At 34.1% G+C, this 16851-nt stretch overlaps 1 protein-coding gene across 1 annotated transcript in view; it reads right to left on the reverse strand.

Moving 5' to 3' along the window:
• PPEF1 (protein phosphatase with EF-hand domain 1) overlaps nucleotides 1-16851 on the reverse strand; it is a 185454-nt gene that overhangs the window by 85392 nt on the left and 83211 nt on the right. The window contains exons 9-10 of the mRNA XM_044669261.1: nucleotides 2152-2256; nucleotides 1783-1908 (exon numbers count right to left, since the gene is read on the reverse strand). Of these exons, the coding sequence (XP_044525196.1) occupies nucleotides 1783-1908; nucleotides 2152-2256 (231 nt within the window). The remainder of the gene's footprint in view (nucleotides 1-1782; nucleotides 1909-2151; nucleotides 2257-16851) is intronic.

Here is a 16851-nt window from a genome sequence, read left to right on the forward strand (position 1 = left end):
AAGAAAAGAAAAGAAAAGAAAAGAAAAGAAAAGAAAAGAAAAGAAAAGAAAAGAAAAGAAAAGAAAAGAAAAGAAAAGAAAATTAGATCTGAGCTCACTTTCTGTCTCAGGCACTTAATAGCTCTGTGACCCTGGGTCAGTCACTTAACCTCTCTCAGCCTCAATTTCATCACCTATAAAATAAGAAACATAACAGCACCTTTACCACAGGTTTGCTCTAAGAATCAAATGAGATAATATGTGGAAAGTATTTTTTTAAACTTATAGCAATATATAAATGTTAGCTGCTACTGCTTCTGCTGCTGCTGCCTGGGCTTAAATCCCACCTCTGTCACTAGCTGTGTGACTAGTGGGTATGTCACTAAATCTCTATAGGCTTTAGTGTCCTCTTCTGTAAAATGAAAAAAATTGGAATAAGTGGTCTCATATGTAGCTCAAAAACTATGATTCTAAGTATTTTATCTGGCCTAGAGACTCACTGCTCCAAGTCTGAGCCTTCATGGAGCACAAATTCTTCATTCCTGTCTATTTTTACCAGAGGTGCCTCCAATGTGGGTGACTAAAGGGCCAAGTATGGAGGAAAGTGGAACATTGGTCAGAGTTTTCAAACCAGAAACCATAGGAGGATCTGCATGATCAGTAAGACCCAAAGAAGTTTTCAGGTGAGGAAATTCAATGAGAGGCATCTCACTGTCAACAAAAATCTGTCCCCAAGTTTCAGAGTTTCTTAAAAGGACTAGGGATTGGACCTGTGATTTCAATGATATAGGAAATTCCCATTCTCTCCATTAATTCATGTTGGTACTTTCTCTTCAACTTGCAGTTCCCAAAACTCAGAGAGTTGCCTAGGGAAATGAGAGGTTAAATGACTTAACCAGGGATACACCAGGGATAGTCAATACATAGAAGAGGCAAACTTGAACCTCGATATTCTCAATTCAAAAGCCATGACTGTGCCATGGATGCTTAGCACATATGTATGTGAGTACATACACATCTATGTACACAAGAGTACATAATATATATGTGTATATATACTTATAATACATGTGCATGTACAATTGTACACACACATACACTATGTATAGATCTATTTGTATATATGCACACAACTGGTGACTTCATTGGTATAGAGAACTCCCAAATGAGTCCCTAACTAACATTTGGTAAAGAGGAACTACTAGAAAGCCAGAACCTCTGTTCTTATAATAACTTGATAGTCAGAATTCTCACAACCAAACTAATCACATGGTGTCACTATCCTGGATTATAATAAATCCTTCAATTATGGCTCCATCACAAAGTCTTGAAACCATAATCTTGTACCATTTTTTCTATGACCACTAGAAGGTCCTGCCCCAAAGGAAATTAAAACTGGTATAAAAGTAGCTTAATATTTACATAATGATATATTATAATATCTAATTTTACTATCAATTCAAATGAAATTTATTTGGCACCCATTATTAGACAGTTCAACATTGTGAACAATGTCATTTTCTTCCATAGCATATGCACCCCACAACAAAACTGTATATACATCTCTGAGAATATATACATGTGTAATCAAACTTTTCTGTTAGATCTCCAATCTGTATTACCTCTTGAAATAACCACACAATAACTGATCCAAAAAAAAATTTTTGGCTGTGTGCATGTGTGTATTCGTCTAGGAAGAAATCATTTTATCTGTATCCATTCACCACAAAAACATCTTCGATAATCTGAAAATATCTACATTTTTAAAGAATATTCACAGGCGTATATTTTGGCTTCACATACCTGGTCCCAGTCATTCTTTGACATTTGATCCAAAGACAGCGATGATGATTGAATATTTTGAGAGAACTGGATATTTCTTAATTCAACTTCTGATGGTGTTGATGGTGGCATTAGGACTGATCTCATCTACAAGATAAATTCAGTCTCTCTGTAAACATATTCATCAGAAGCCCAATTTAATTTCTTTTTTAATATAATTTATTTATATCTTTTGTTTTATGTCACTGTCACTTCCCTACCCAGTAAGCCATTCTAAAGAAGGAAGGGAGGGAGGAGGCAGAGAGGGAAGAAAAAAAAAGAAGAGGGACTTGTTTAGTAAAATATGTTAATTTCTAATATACATAATTTTTCATGTCCCTAGTCCCTTACCTTTTCCAAGAAGAGAGGAAAGTGCCTTTTCTCAGCTCTTCTTTGGGCCAAGTTTGGTCGTTGTAATTTCACAGCATTTTGTTTCTTTCTTTTTTTGCTTTCTATCTACATTGTTGTAGCCATTAACTATAACGTTTTTTGTTTCTGCTTACTTTCCTTTTATTGATTGATATAAATCTTCCCATGCTCTTCTGAATTCTTCATATTTGTCACTTTTCTTTTTTTTTTCTTTTCTTGAAACTGCGTTTCCCTATCTTATGTAGGCTGTAAGTGTGACAATTATTCATGGGCTGACTACACTGCAGATTGCCAGGAGAAATTTGATCCATTCTGTTTCCAGCCTGAAACAGTTCACTTCTCTTTATGCAGCCTCATGGTCCTCTACTTCCAAACACTCATTATGATGGGTCCAGATTTAGTGTAGAGACATGATTGGCTTTATTCTTACTATATACCTCAGAATTCCTGAGCTCAAGAGATCCACCAGTACTCAGCTTCCCTGTAGCAGGCAAGTGTGACAAGACTGGCCAAGTTTATCATTTCTTACAGTGAAATAATTCATTATACTTATGTGCCACAATTTGTTTAGCATTTCTACAAGTGATAGATATTTCATGTTTTCGGGTCTCTACTACCACAAGAAAAGTCTTTCTGTTAATATTTGGCCATTTATAGAACATTATAGAATGACTACATTTGGGGCATCTACTTTTAATCACTTTGGTTTTTAGCATACTTCCTCATTGATTTCCATAACGGTTGGATAAATGGATAATTTCACCAATAGTTTGCCTATTTTTCCACAGTCTTCCCATGTCATTTCTAACTTTTGTCATCTTTGCCAATTTTCGAGAAAAAATGAAACCTTAGTTTAATTTGTATTTTTCCTATTTAGTTATTTGGAGTAATCTTTAATATGGTTGTTAATAGCTAACAGTTCTTTTATGAACACTACTTATTCATCTCTTTTGTCCCCCTTACCCATTGAGGAAATTCTTGGTCTTGTATAAATTAGTCAATTCCTTCTACATATTTCATGTAAAATGTTTATCAGAGATACTTGACACAAAGATTTTTCCTAATCAATGTTTCCCCTTAGCTACATTGATTTTGTTTGTGCAAAGGCCTTTCAAGTTCATGTAAATGAAAAATGTTTTCTTTGAGAACCTTCATTGGCTTAAAAATTCTCTCCCTAGCCAGACAGTGAAAAGTGTTTGATATGATTCTCTTTTAGTCTTTAAATTATGCAAACTTTTCTAATGAGATCACTCATTATCTATTTTAGCACCATGTTGTATATGGTATGCCGATTTAATTTTTTATGGATGTTTTTTAAAAGACATTTTATTTTACCAATTACATGTAAGAACAATTTTCCACATAAGCTTTCTGAAGTTATATGATCCAAATTGTTTCCCTACTACTCTCCCTCTATTCCCCCCTACCAGAGATGGTAAGCAATTTGATCTGGGTTATACTTGAATTATCATGCAAAACACATTGCCACATTGTTTGTTTTCATAAGAGAATAATCATATAAAACAAAACCCTAAAACAAAAATCCAAATAAACTAAATTTAAAAATTGTATGTTTTGTTCTGCAGTCAGACTCCAATGGTTCATTCCTTAGACTTGGATAGCATTCTTTGTCATAAATAGGCAGAATTATCCTGGATCATTGATTTGTTAAGAGTAAGTCTTTCACAGTTGATCATTTTACAATATTGCTGTTACTGTGTACAATGTTATCTTGGTTCTGCTGATTTCACTCTGCATCAGTTCATGTATGTCTTTTCAGCTCTTTCTGATATCTTCTTGTTCATCATTTCTTACAGGACAATAGTATTACATTACCATCATATACCACAATTTGTTCAGTCATTCCCTAATTGATGAATATCCCCTTAATTTCCATTCTTTGCCACCACAAAAAGGGATGCTATAAATATTTTTGTATAAGTAGGTCCTACCCTTCCTACCTATCCTCTTTGGGATACAGATCTATTATTATAGTATCAAAGGGTATGCATTATATCATAGCCTTTTGGGCATAGTTCCAAAATGCCCTCCAGAATAGTTGTATCCATTCATGAGTCTGCCAACGATGCATTAGTGTCTCAATTTTGCCACATGCCCTCCAGTATTTATCACTTTCCTTTATTGTCATATGGTCAATCTGATAGGTATGAGGTGGTACCTCAGAATCATACTAATTTGCATTTCACTCATCGAGACTGACTTAGAACATTTTTTCATATAATTATTGATAGCTTTGATTTTTTATTTGAAAACTGCTTGTTCATATTTTATGACCATTTGTCATTTGGAGAATGCCTTGTATTCTTACAAATTTAACTTAGTTCTCTATATATCTGAGAAAAGGGACCTTTATCAGAGAAATTTGTTATAAAATTTTTCCCAGTTTGTTGTTTCCCTTCTAATCTTAGTTACATTTGGTTTTGTTTGTACAAAAACTTTTATAATGTTCTCTATGTCATGTTTAGTCATAAATTCTTCCCTTCTCCATAGATCTGATGGGTAAACTATTCTATGTTCCCCTAAATTTCATATGGTAGTACCCTTTATGTCTAAACATCTGTCCCTTTTGACATTATCTTGTTATAGAGCATGAGATATTGATTTAAATCTAATTTCTGTCATACTGTTTTCCAGTTTTCCCAGCAGTTTTTGTCAAAAATTGAATTCTTATCCCCAAAGCTTGGATCTTTGGGTTTATCAAATATTCGATTGCTAAGATTTTTTTACCCCTAATCTATTCCATTGATCCAACAATCTGTTTCTTACCAGTGCCAGATTTTATGATTTTTATTGCTTTGTAGTACAATTTGAGTCCTACTAAAGCCACCATCCTTCACTTTTTTTCATGAATTCCCTTGTTATGCTTGATCTTTTGTTCTTCCAGATGATCTTGTTATTATTTTTTCTAGTTCTACAAAAATAATTTTTGGTAGTTTGATTGGTATGGCACTGAATAGGTAAATTAATTTAGGTAGAATTTTCATTTTTATATTAGATAGGCCTACAGATGAGCAATTCATGTTTTTCATATTGTTTATATTTTACATCATTTGTGTGCAGTGTTTTTTAATTGTGTTCACATAATTCCTGGGTTTGTCTTGGCAAGTAGATTCCCAAGTATTTTATATTGTCTAGAGTTATCGTAAGTGGAATTTCTTTCTATCTCTTGCTGCTGAGCTTTGTTGGTAATATATAGAAATGCTGATGATTTATGCAAGTTTATTTTGTATCCTGCAACTTTGCTAACGTTATTATTTCAACTAGTTTTTTAGTTGATTCTCTAGGATTCTTTAAGTATACTGTCATATCATTCACAAAGAGTTTGGTTTCTTCATTGCCTACTTCAGTTCTTTGAATATTTTTCTTCTCTTATTGGTAAAGCTAGTATTTTTTAACACTATTAAATAGTAGTGGTGATAATGGGCATCCTAGCTTCACCTCTGATCTAACTGGGAAAGCTTCTAACTTATCCCCCTTTCAGATGATACTTGCTGACGGTTTTAGATAGATCCTACTTATCATTTTAAGGAATGACCCATTTATTCCTGTGTTTTTTAGTGTTTTCAGTATGAATGGGTGTTGTATTTTGTCAAAGGCTTTTTTTTTGCACCTATTGAAATAATCATATGATTTCTGTTAGTTTGGTTATTGACATGGTCAATTATGCTGCTAGTTTTCCTAATATTAAATCAGTCTTGCATTTCTGTTATAAATCCCACTAGATCACAGAGAATGATCCTTGTGATATATTGCTGTAGTCTCTTTGATAGTATTTATTTAAGATTTTTACATCTATATTCATTAATGAAACTGACCTATGATTTTTTCAGTGTTTGTTCCTCCTGGCTTAGGTGATAGTACTATATTTGTTTAATAAAAAGAATTTGGGGGGGGGGGGCAGCTGGATAGCTCAGTGGATTGAGAGGCCTAGAGATGGGAGGTCCTAGGTTCAAATCCAGCCTCAGACACGTCCCAGCTGTGTGACCCTGGGCAAGTCACTTGACCCCTATTGCCCACCCTTACCACTCTTCTACCTAGGAGCCAATACACAGAAGTTAAGGGTTTAAAAAAAAGAATTTGGTAGGATTCCTTCTCTGCCTATTTTGCCAAAGAGTATATTAATTGTTCTTTAAATGTTTGATAAAATTCACTTGTGCATCCATCAACCCTGGGAATTTTTTCTTAAGGAATTCTTTGATGGCTTGTTCAATTGCTTTTTCTGAGATGGAATTATGTAAGTATTATATTTCCTTTTTTGTTAATTTGGGCAAGTTATATTTTTGTAAATATTTATCCATTTCACCTAGATTGCCAGATTTATTTGCATATGATCAGGCAAAATATGTCCTAATGATTGCTTTTATTTCTTTTTTTGGAAGTGAATTTACACTTTTAATTTTTTTATATTGGTAATTTAATTTTCTTCTTTTTTTAATCAAATTAACCAATACTCTATCTATTTTATTTGTTTTTTTCATTAAACCAACTCCTAATCTAATTTTTAGTTTAATACTTTTCTTATTTTCAATTTTATCAATTTCTCCTTTGAATTTTAGGATTTCTAAATTAGTCTTAACTGAGGATTTTTAAGTTGTTCTTTTGCTAGTTTTTTTAGTTATATGCCAAATTAATTAATCTGTCTTATTTTCTATTTTATTGATTCAGAGCATTCAGAGATATAAATTTTCCTCCAAGTGCTTGCTGCCTGCATCCCATAAATTTTGATATGTAGTCTCCACATTGACACTAATGAATGTATTGTTTTTATAATTTGTTCTTTGAATCACCACCCCATTTTTAGAATTAGATTATTTAATTTCCAGTTAATTTTAACTTTTCTTTCCATGGACCACTAATGATTATAATTTCTATTGCATTATAATCTGGAAAAGATGTATCTATTTTTTCTGCTTTTCTATGTTTTGTTGTGAAGTTTTTAAATCTTGGTACTTGGTCAGTTTTTGTTTATATACCATGGACTGCTGAAAAGAAGATATATTCCTTTTTATCCCCATTCAATTTTTTCCAGAGATTTATTAAATCTAAATTTTCTAAAATTTCATTCATTTCCCTTACTTCTTTCTTATTTATTTTTTGTTTGTATTTATCTAGCTTCTAGACAGGAAGATTGAGGTCCCCCACTAGTTTAGTTTTTACTATGGGGAAATTACTAAGCCCCTTATAGCACCAACAAGAGATTCAGTACCTTTGTGGTTGCCATAAATGTAGGAGTTAAATTAATATCCTATACTTCAAGTCTATTTTTTTAAGTTTATTATCTGACAAAACAGAACCACGTGACTAAGTTTTCTGCCTGCTCAAAAATCCTGCTCCACCAAAACCACCAACAGGAAGGAAAGAGAGCTTGACACAGAACTCCACCCAATTCATCTTCTGTCTACATCAGCACATAACGACAGAAACTGAATGGGCTCCTGGGAATCGTAGTTTTTAGGATAGCAGATTCCAATTTCACAATTGTCTATTTCCGCCTGGTGTTCATTTAATTTCCCCTTTAAAACTTTGGGGTCTTTGCCATTTGGTACATATGTTTAGTATTGATATTATTTCATTACCTATAGTACTTTTTATCAAGCTGTAATTGCCTTCCTTATCTCTTTTAAAAGAATCTATTTTTGCTTTAGCTTTGTCTGAGATCATGATTGCTACTCCTGCTTTGCTTACTTCAGCTGAAGCACAATAGATCTGTTCTATTCTCTTAACTTTTCTCTGTGTGTGTCTCCCTGCCTCAAATGTGTTTCTTGTAAACAATATATAGTAGGATTCTGGTTTGTAATCCACTGTGCCATCCACTTCTGTTATATGAGTGATTTTATCCTTCACATTCACAGTTATAATTACCATTTGTATATTCCCTTCCATCTTATTTTCCTCTTTTGATCTGCTTTTTCTCTCTCCCTTCATTCTGTCTGTCCTCACAAGCATTTTCTTTATATTATTCCTTTCCACTCCCATCTTATTCCTCTATAGTTCTCTATATAGGCTTCTATATCCTAGTGAGTATTTGTTGATATTCCCTCACTGAGCAAGTTCCAGTGAAAGTAAGGTTTAAACCTTGCCTGTCACCAACCTCATCCTCTCCTCCATTGAAATAGTTCTTTTTGCATGTCTTTAAGTGATATAATTTACCCCATTTTACTTCTCTCTTCCCTTTTCTCTCAGTGCAATCCTCTTCCCTTAAATTTTTTTTGCATATCATCCTAAACAGTTTACTCTCACTCCTCTTAACTACTATGACAATGATAAAAACTTTAATAGTTACAAATATCACCTTTCCATGTAGTATTCAGTTCAACCTTATTGAATCCTTTAAATTTTCTCTCATCTACCTTTTTATGCTTTTCTTGAGTCTTATATTTGGACATCATATTTTCTGTTTAGATCTGGCCTTTTCATCAATAATGCTTGGAAATCTTCTATTTTATTAAATGACCATTTTTTCTCCTCAAAGAATACATTCAGTTTTGCTGAGTAGGTGATTCTTAGTTGTAAACCTAGTTCCTTTGCCTTCCAGAATATCACATTCCAAGACTTCTGATCCTTTAATATAGAAGTTACTAAGTCCTAATAATCCTAACTGTGATTCCATAATATTTAAATTATTTCATTTTGGCTGTTTGTAGTATTTTCTCCTTAGCATGGATGCTCTTTAATTTGGCTATAATATTCCTGGATTTAGGGATTTATTTCAGGAGATAATTAGTTGATTCTTTCAATTTCTTTTTTTATCCTCTTATTCAAGAATATCAGGGGTCAGCTGGGTGGCTCAGTGGATTGAGAGCCAGGCCTAGAGACAGGCGGTCCTAGGTTCAAATCTGGCTTCAAACACTTCCTAGCTATGTGACCCTGGGCAAGTCATTTTCCATTGTGAATATTCATACCATTAAGAGGCTTTGTTGTTTTGTTAATTTACTAGACTTAAGTGATAGAGAAAATATTAAAAGTGCATATTAATCATAGAAATATGCTCACTTAAAGAAGTATACATAAAAATCAGCCCCTTTTTTTTGAGTCAAGAAGAGCTGGTTATTAAACCTTTACCAGCACCCTGCTGCCTAGAAGTGATAAACTTTTCCATAATTATCTAGGCTGGTCCACAGGGAGGAGACATGATCAAGGTAATTCTTATCAGGACCATACATGAAGCCTTTTTAGCATGGTGGAACCTACAAAAATGTGTATTTTGTTAGCACAGTCTTTTAGGACCCAGGAATACTTTTATACAACAATGGAGCATTAGAATAGATCTTTTTGGAGGCACAACAAAATACCTGAATTTTGTACAATTATTCTACAATCATTTAATGTATGGATTGGTCCCACTGTAAGAGTTAAATTAGTGTCCAATACTTCAAGTATTATTTTTATAAAGTTTATTACTTGACAAAATAGAACCATGTGACTAAGTTAATCTACCTGCTCAAAAGGGCCCATTCCACCAAAGTCGCCAAGGAAAGAGAGCTAGACATGGAACTCCACCCAATTTATATCCTGTCTACATCAGGAATAAATTTTTTGCTATTACATTTAGCCAATGAATATTTTTATACTACACTGGGTTTGGAGTCAGAAGACTAAAGAATTCAAATGCCTTCTCTATGTTACTGTGTGATCTTAGGCAAGTAACTTAACTTCTACATGCCTCAGCTTCTTCATAAAATGAGAGAGTATACATATTTTGTGATTTCTAAGGTCTACCTTCAGTCTCTAACCATAGTAACCTGTGATCTGACATCTTCTTTGAATATAGTGTTTAGGCATCTGAGAATGACTTTCATGCTATCTTGCACTTTTCCCTCCATTGCCATTACTTCTGGTATTTTAGTTCAGTTGCTCATTTTTTTGTTTTGGTTAATTTTTAATATTCTTGTGGTTTTTCTTCTTCTTGGTATTTCTACTTTTTTTAATTTGCTGAAGAATCTGTGAAGAATCTGGCTTCCTTCTAACTTCTCTCTATAACATCTTCACTGGAAAATTTGCCCCTTATAATTTTTTTTAAATGGACAGTGAGGGTCAAGAACAAAACAGTGCTGTGAAAGCTATAAATAATTGAATTTTCTTTTAATGTTATTTGCTTTATATTTTAGTAGAAGAATAACAGTAGTAGTAATAATAGTAATGATAACAATAGTAGTCGTGATAGTAGTAATAGTAGTAGTAGTAGTAGTAGTAGTAGTAGTAGTAGTCATAGTGATAGCAGTAGTAGTATTCATCTTGTTGTCATAGTTGTAGTAGTCATCATCATAGTTGCAGTAATAGTAGTAGTTGTAGTTGTAGTCATACTCATAGTTGTAATCACAGCAGCTAGCATTTTTGTAGCATTTTAAAATTTGTAAATCACTATATATATTATTCTATCTGATCTTCCCAATAATCATCTGAGTTAGGTGCTATTATTATCCCCATTTTATAAACAAAGAAATTGAGGCTGAGAGAGGTTGTGACTTGACCAATAAACCAATAAACATCTCTATCATATTGGAAGTAAGTCTTCTTGATACGAAGTCCATAGTTTTATTTATCTGCCAAAAGATGGCAATCTAAAGCATAAATCCAGATGGACCTTAGGGGAAGTTAAGGTTAAAAACATTCAAGTGTCATTAGCCAGTGTAGTATATGGAAAGAGCACTAGGTTTAGAATCAGAGAACATGGGTCCATATTTTAGATCATCTACTTATTTTCATCAGAGGTATCTCCTTGGGCCTCTATTTCATCATTTCTAAAATAAGAAAGTTGTACTTTATTTCTAAGGTTTCCTCTAGTTCTAAATCCTATATTATGATCAAATGCTATGTAATGCTCAACTTGGCTCTGCTTGCAATTTCAGCAAATTCCTTAATGATTCTCGTAATATTATAGCATTTCTTTGCCAATGATGCTAAGAGCTGAATATTTTTATCTATTGGCATCTCAAAATCTTCTTACCCCTATTCTTAATCTTAAGAAAAGGAAAAGGTTTGAAGAGAGTAAAAATTAATTCTATTTTGGATATGTTGAGGAAGAGGAAGGAAGGGAAGGGAAAAAGTAAAAATACTGAGATTTTTTTCATCTTCTCAGAAACCAATGGCTGTTTCTCTTTTGATTTTTAGTGTTAATGAACCACCTAGCTGAGACAATTATATTCTGTCTTCCCAAATAAAACAAGACAATTAAATATGAAAATTTTTTGTTTAAATGATACTTTTTTCCATTTGTTTAATCAATAGGTATTAAGTACCAACTATATATCAGCTATTGTATTATTAGGAAGGAGTTTTTATAGGGAATAGTACTAGGAATGAAATTAGAAAGAAGCTAGGAAATCTAAGAAGTAAAAGTAAATGAGGTGGCTCAGTAGATAAGAGAGCCAGATCTGTGATCCTATATTCAAATCTTGGCTCCTAAACACGTCCTAGCTGAATGACCCTGTGCAAGTCACTTAACCCCCATTACCTAGCCCTTACTGATCTACTGTCTTAGAATTGATACTTAGTACTGATTCTAAGACAGAGGGTAAGGAGAGAGGGCATTCCAAGTATGTGAAATAACATATTTAAAGACATGAGAGTGAAATGAAATGCTGACAGTAAGGGAAGCCTGGCTAGAGAATATCAACTGTGTAAAGAGGAATAACATGCCATAAGACTGAAAAGACAACTTGATACCAGATTTCAAAGACCTTTAAAACCCAAACAAAAAGGTTTAGATTTTATCCCAGAGACAACAGGCAAATCATTGATGCCTATGCTTTCACTCATTATGGAGTAGTTAACTGACTTTTCCTCCACCATCAAAGATAGACCTATCCCAGGCTTTTGGTCAAATCAGAAGCATTTAAAAAAATTTTTATGTGAAAACAATATTAATGGCAATATTAACTTCAATCTACATAGTATTTTATGGTCTAAATAAGTACATTGTACACCAATCTATATATCTAGCCCTAATCTCTCTCTTGAGCTCCAGTCCTCCATAATAACCATAATAATAATAATCAGCATTTATAGAACCATGTAAGGTTTATAAAGCACTTTACAAATATTACCAAATATTTTATGTATATAAAATTTAATGTCCCCATGCATCTCAAACTCAATATGTTCAAATCAGAATCAGTTTTCTTTCTCCTCAAACCTTTCCTCTCTTCCAAACTTTTCTATTACTATTACTATGTAAGGTACCATCATCTTCCCAGGCACCAAGGCTCACCACCTCATTCTCATCCTCATGCCACATAGCCAATATTTTGTAATATCTTGCGATTTTTGCCTTCACAATACTTTTCATATATATTACCTTCTGTCCACTTTCATAACTACCACCCTCAAATAACTCCTCATACCTTTTGTGTGGACTATTGCAATAGCTTTTTACTGGTCTCCCTCCTTTCTTGCCTTTTTCTCTACTCCAATCTATCCTCTACTAAGCAACCAAAGTTATTTTCCTTAAGTCCAGGTTAACCATGTCACCACATTGCTCAATAAATAAAACTTTAATTAACATAAAGGACCAAGAAAATATTATTGCTATATTAGCAAGTGTGTGTTCGGTTGTTTTGATCATGTTTGATTTGATCATGTTTGGTTGTTTTGATCACTCTTTGTGACCCCATTTGGGGTTATCTCATCAGAAACTGAGGCCATGAGGGTTAAGTAACTTTCCCCTTAGTCACATAGCTAGTAAGTGTCTAGGGCCAGGGTCTTCCTAGTTTCAGGCACTCACTCTATCTATTGCACCATCTAGCTGCCATATTAACAAGTACAAAGTATTACAAACATTTTAAGATTGTGACCCGAGAAGGACCTTAGACAATGTCTAGTCCCCACCTTCCCAAACTTCTCTCATTTTAGGGATAAAGAAACTAAATTGTAGCCAATATGAGTAGGTAAATAAACTCAGGCTTTGAGATAAAATCCAGTATTCTTTCCTCTAGACTTCTGATTTATAAAAGTGCTTAACCTCTTTTGGAATAATACTAAAATATATGCAAGATCTCTGCAAGAGAGGGCACAAGGTCTCAAAAGCCAAATTGCTATGGGTAATGCAAAACATAGAGTACCTAGGGTTTATCTTGGAAAATGCACAAGAAAAATTCCAAGAAAATGGTAGCAACATTCAAAAGCTGTGTAATCCAACAACCAAAAACAACTATGTGTAATCTTAGGAGTGACAGGGTTCGGTAGGCAATAGGTTCCTAGGTACTGTCTAATATCTAAACCTCTAACAGATATAACCAGAAAAACAGTCTTTAGAACCTCTGAAACTTGCAAGAGAACATGTCTATGCAATAGAAACTAAAAATTGTAATACTTACATCAACTCCTCTCAGAATTCCAAATTACTCCAAAGAATTTCATTTTTTTGTCCATGAGGACAAAGGAGTAGCTTCTGGAGTACTGGTCCAAACCCTAGGACAACAATTCAGACCCGTGGTTTATTATAGCTCTCAGTTAGATGTGGTGGCCAGAGGAATGGTTCAGTGTCTCTGAGCAATAGCCGCATTTGCCCTCATGATAAAAAAGTCATAAGAATTGGTTCTTGGATGCAAGTTAATAGTGTACTCCCCACATCAAATAGAAACCATGTTAAAAAAAAACAGCAATTTACAAGCCTTTACATCTCAACAGCTATCCCAATATGCAATTGTGTTATTAGGAAAAGAGAACATAACCTTGAAACATTGTAAAGAACTTAACCTAGCCACCCTGATCCCAGATCTGCCAATGAAAGGAGAACCAGTACACAGCTGCAAAGACACATTAGAACTAGTGCAAATGACTAGGGAGGATTTAACAGACACTCCCCTAGAAAACACAGACCTAAATATGTACACAGATGATTCTTCATAGATGCTTGAAGGGGAACGATACATGGGAGCAGCTATTGTAACTCAAACAGATACACCATGGTATGAATCCTTGCCAAAAACTATGAGTACACAAGGGGCAGAAATATTAAGTCTAATAAGAGCTCTTCAAATTGGGAAAGGCAAACAAATAAACATTTTCACAGATTCCAGATATGCTTTTACAGTCCTACATACCACTGGACAAATCTGGAAACATAGGGGATTCATAGCATCAGGAGGAAAATAAATTGCATACAGGGACATCATTATGCAACTTCTAGAAGCAGTACAACTACCTAAAGAAGTAGCAGTCATGCACTGATGGGGCCACACTCTTGGGAAAGATGACACATCATTAGGGAACCATAGAACAGACATAACAGCAACTATGGAGCTAAATTTGGCCCTATCCATGTTCTGAATTTCACCTTTGTGGAAGAGGACAATTAAAAATAAGCCTATAGTCCAAAGGAAGTTCAGGACTGGCAGAAAAATTTAGGGGCCAAACTAGTGAATGGCATATGGTTCTTTGAGCTAGGCAAACCCATCTTGCCAAAAGCTCTATACTACCCAGTGTGCAATGCCATTCATGGAAAAGGGCATTATGGCACCCAGGCATTAATTGATTCCGTACAACGTTTCTGGTTAGCACCTGGAATCTCCCCCTATGCCATATGAGTTTGCCAAAAATGCAAGATCTGTTTATAGTTCAATCAGGGAGTTTGTAGGAAAAAAAGGTCTCAGAGGCCAACCTTTGGATTTTACACTCTATTTGAATGCTTGCAAATAGACTATCTATACATGCCCAAAGATAGAAGATTCAAATATGCATTTGTCATAATTGACCAGTTGACAAGGTGACCCTCTTTTGTAGTTTTCCCTGCCAAAAAGAACAATGCAGCGTGATAAAATCCCTACTGAAAGAAATCATTCCTAGATATGGCATACCCAGGTAGTATTGGCTCAGACAGAGGGAGTCATTTTACTCATGCAATACTCCAAGAAGTCTACAAGAATCTAGGAATAAAAAGGAATTATCATGCCATTTATCACCCAGAAAGCTCTGGGCAGGTGGAAAGATTCAACAGAGAAATAAAGACAATTATTGGCAAAGTCTGTACAGAAACTCATCTAAAATGGACAGATGCTTTGCCAATAGTGTTATGGTATCTAAGAAGCAAACCTAGCAGGGGCTTACATCTTTCCCCATTTGAAATGCTATATGGCCGACCTGTTTGGCAAGGGAGAGCTCACAAAACCTCATATGTCTCAATGCTGGGTACAGACTGTGAACTGCATAAATATATCCAGGCCCTGCAACAAAGACTCACAGAACTCCATGAACTTGGTTTGATTCAACAGAGAGTTCCCCTTGATTACAATTTTCATAATTTAAAACCAGGAGACATAGTGTACATAAGAAACTTCACAAGAAAATCAGTAACAGACCCCAAATGGTTAGGATCCTATCAAATTTTGCTCACTACCCTAACAAGTATAAAAGGAAAAGGAAAAGATTCGTGGTTCCACATGACCCACACAAAACCTGAAAAGAAACATACAAATGCAGAACACTCAGAAACAAGTCAAGATAGACAAATTACAGAAAGTGCTGAGGACTAAGAATGGAAATTCAAAATCATTGCAAAACATCTGAAAGTGCATATAACACACACACACACACACACACACACACACACACACACACAAACAAACAAACAACTGATTAACATCACTGACAAAGCATCATAATCCAAACTTTTCTTGCATCCAGACCAGAGAGCCCATCCAACAACATGTATGACAACAGATAACATGTGATGGAGAAAGAGAGAAGGGGAAAAGAATCAAGAGAAGAAAAAGAAATCGAGAAAATCACCAACAAGAAAGATGCAAGAAAAGAGTACTTGAAAAAACATTGTGAAAAAACTTTTGAACTTTGAACTTTGCAAAAATGGACAATTGCACAAAGAAGAGGACAGAAGGAAATGGTTTACATAAGACTGGTGCAGCAATGGCACAAAAACACAAATTAACCTCACACTTTAGGGAAAATGCAACCATAGTACATAGCATCAAGATACAAGAGAAATCTACAGACAACTTGAAGAAAATCGACAACTTTGAAAACAAGAGTGAGTATTTTGCATTCATAATACATAATGAGAACACAAAACACAACACAAAACTGATATCTAGTTGAGACCTCATGTAAATAAGCGAGTGTCTGAAAATTGTGAAAATACAACATACAAATATGTCTATAATGTAAATAATTGCAAGTTCCATAAGATTTTAACCACATAAGAAAATCAAATTATTTTCTTGTCTGGTTAACATTGACATGCAGAACTAATGCTTGTACAAATGTATAATAGTGTAAATAATGTAAATGTTATATATACCTGTTAAATAGGTTGGAAAAGTAGAGTAGAATTGAAAATAGTCCCTAACCATGTAGATACCATAGCATACTAACAATTTAGCAGATAATTTGGACATTAGACATAGGGAAAGTGCAGAAAGGGCTAGGGAAGTTAAAAAAAAATTTTAGCGAGCTAGTGCAGGGAAAGCATAAGAATAAAATATACAAGTGTTGTTCAATAGACAACTAAGAATACTAACATACTAAAATAGATTCTCAATATAAAAATTAACATTGCATTTAAACCATAGGTAGTTTAAGCATTATGTGATAACAGCTAAAATAATAAGATAGTTGTATTGCATTAATTGATAGACACATTAAAAGTAGAAACAAGTTAAAATTCTGTTAAAATCATAGATGGGTTAAATAATAACTTAGAAGAGT

The sequence above is a fragment of the Gracilinanus agilis genome, chromosome 3, assembly GCF_016433145.1.
Source record: "Gracilinanus agilis isolate LMUSP501 chromosome 3, AgileGrace, whole genome shotgun sequence".
NCBI classification, from domain to species: domain Eukaryota; kingdom Metazoa; phylum Chordata; class Mammalia; order Didelphimorphia; family Didelphidae; genus Gracilinanus; species Gracilinanus agilis.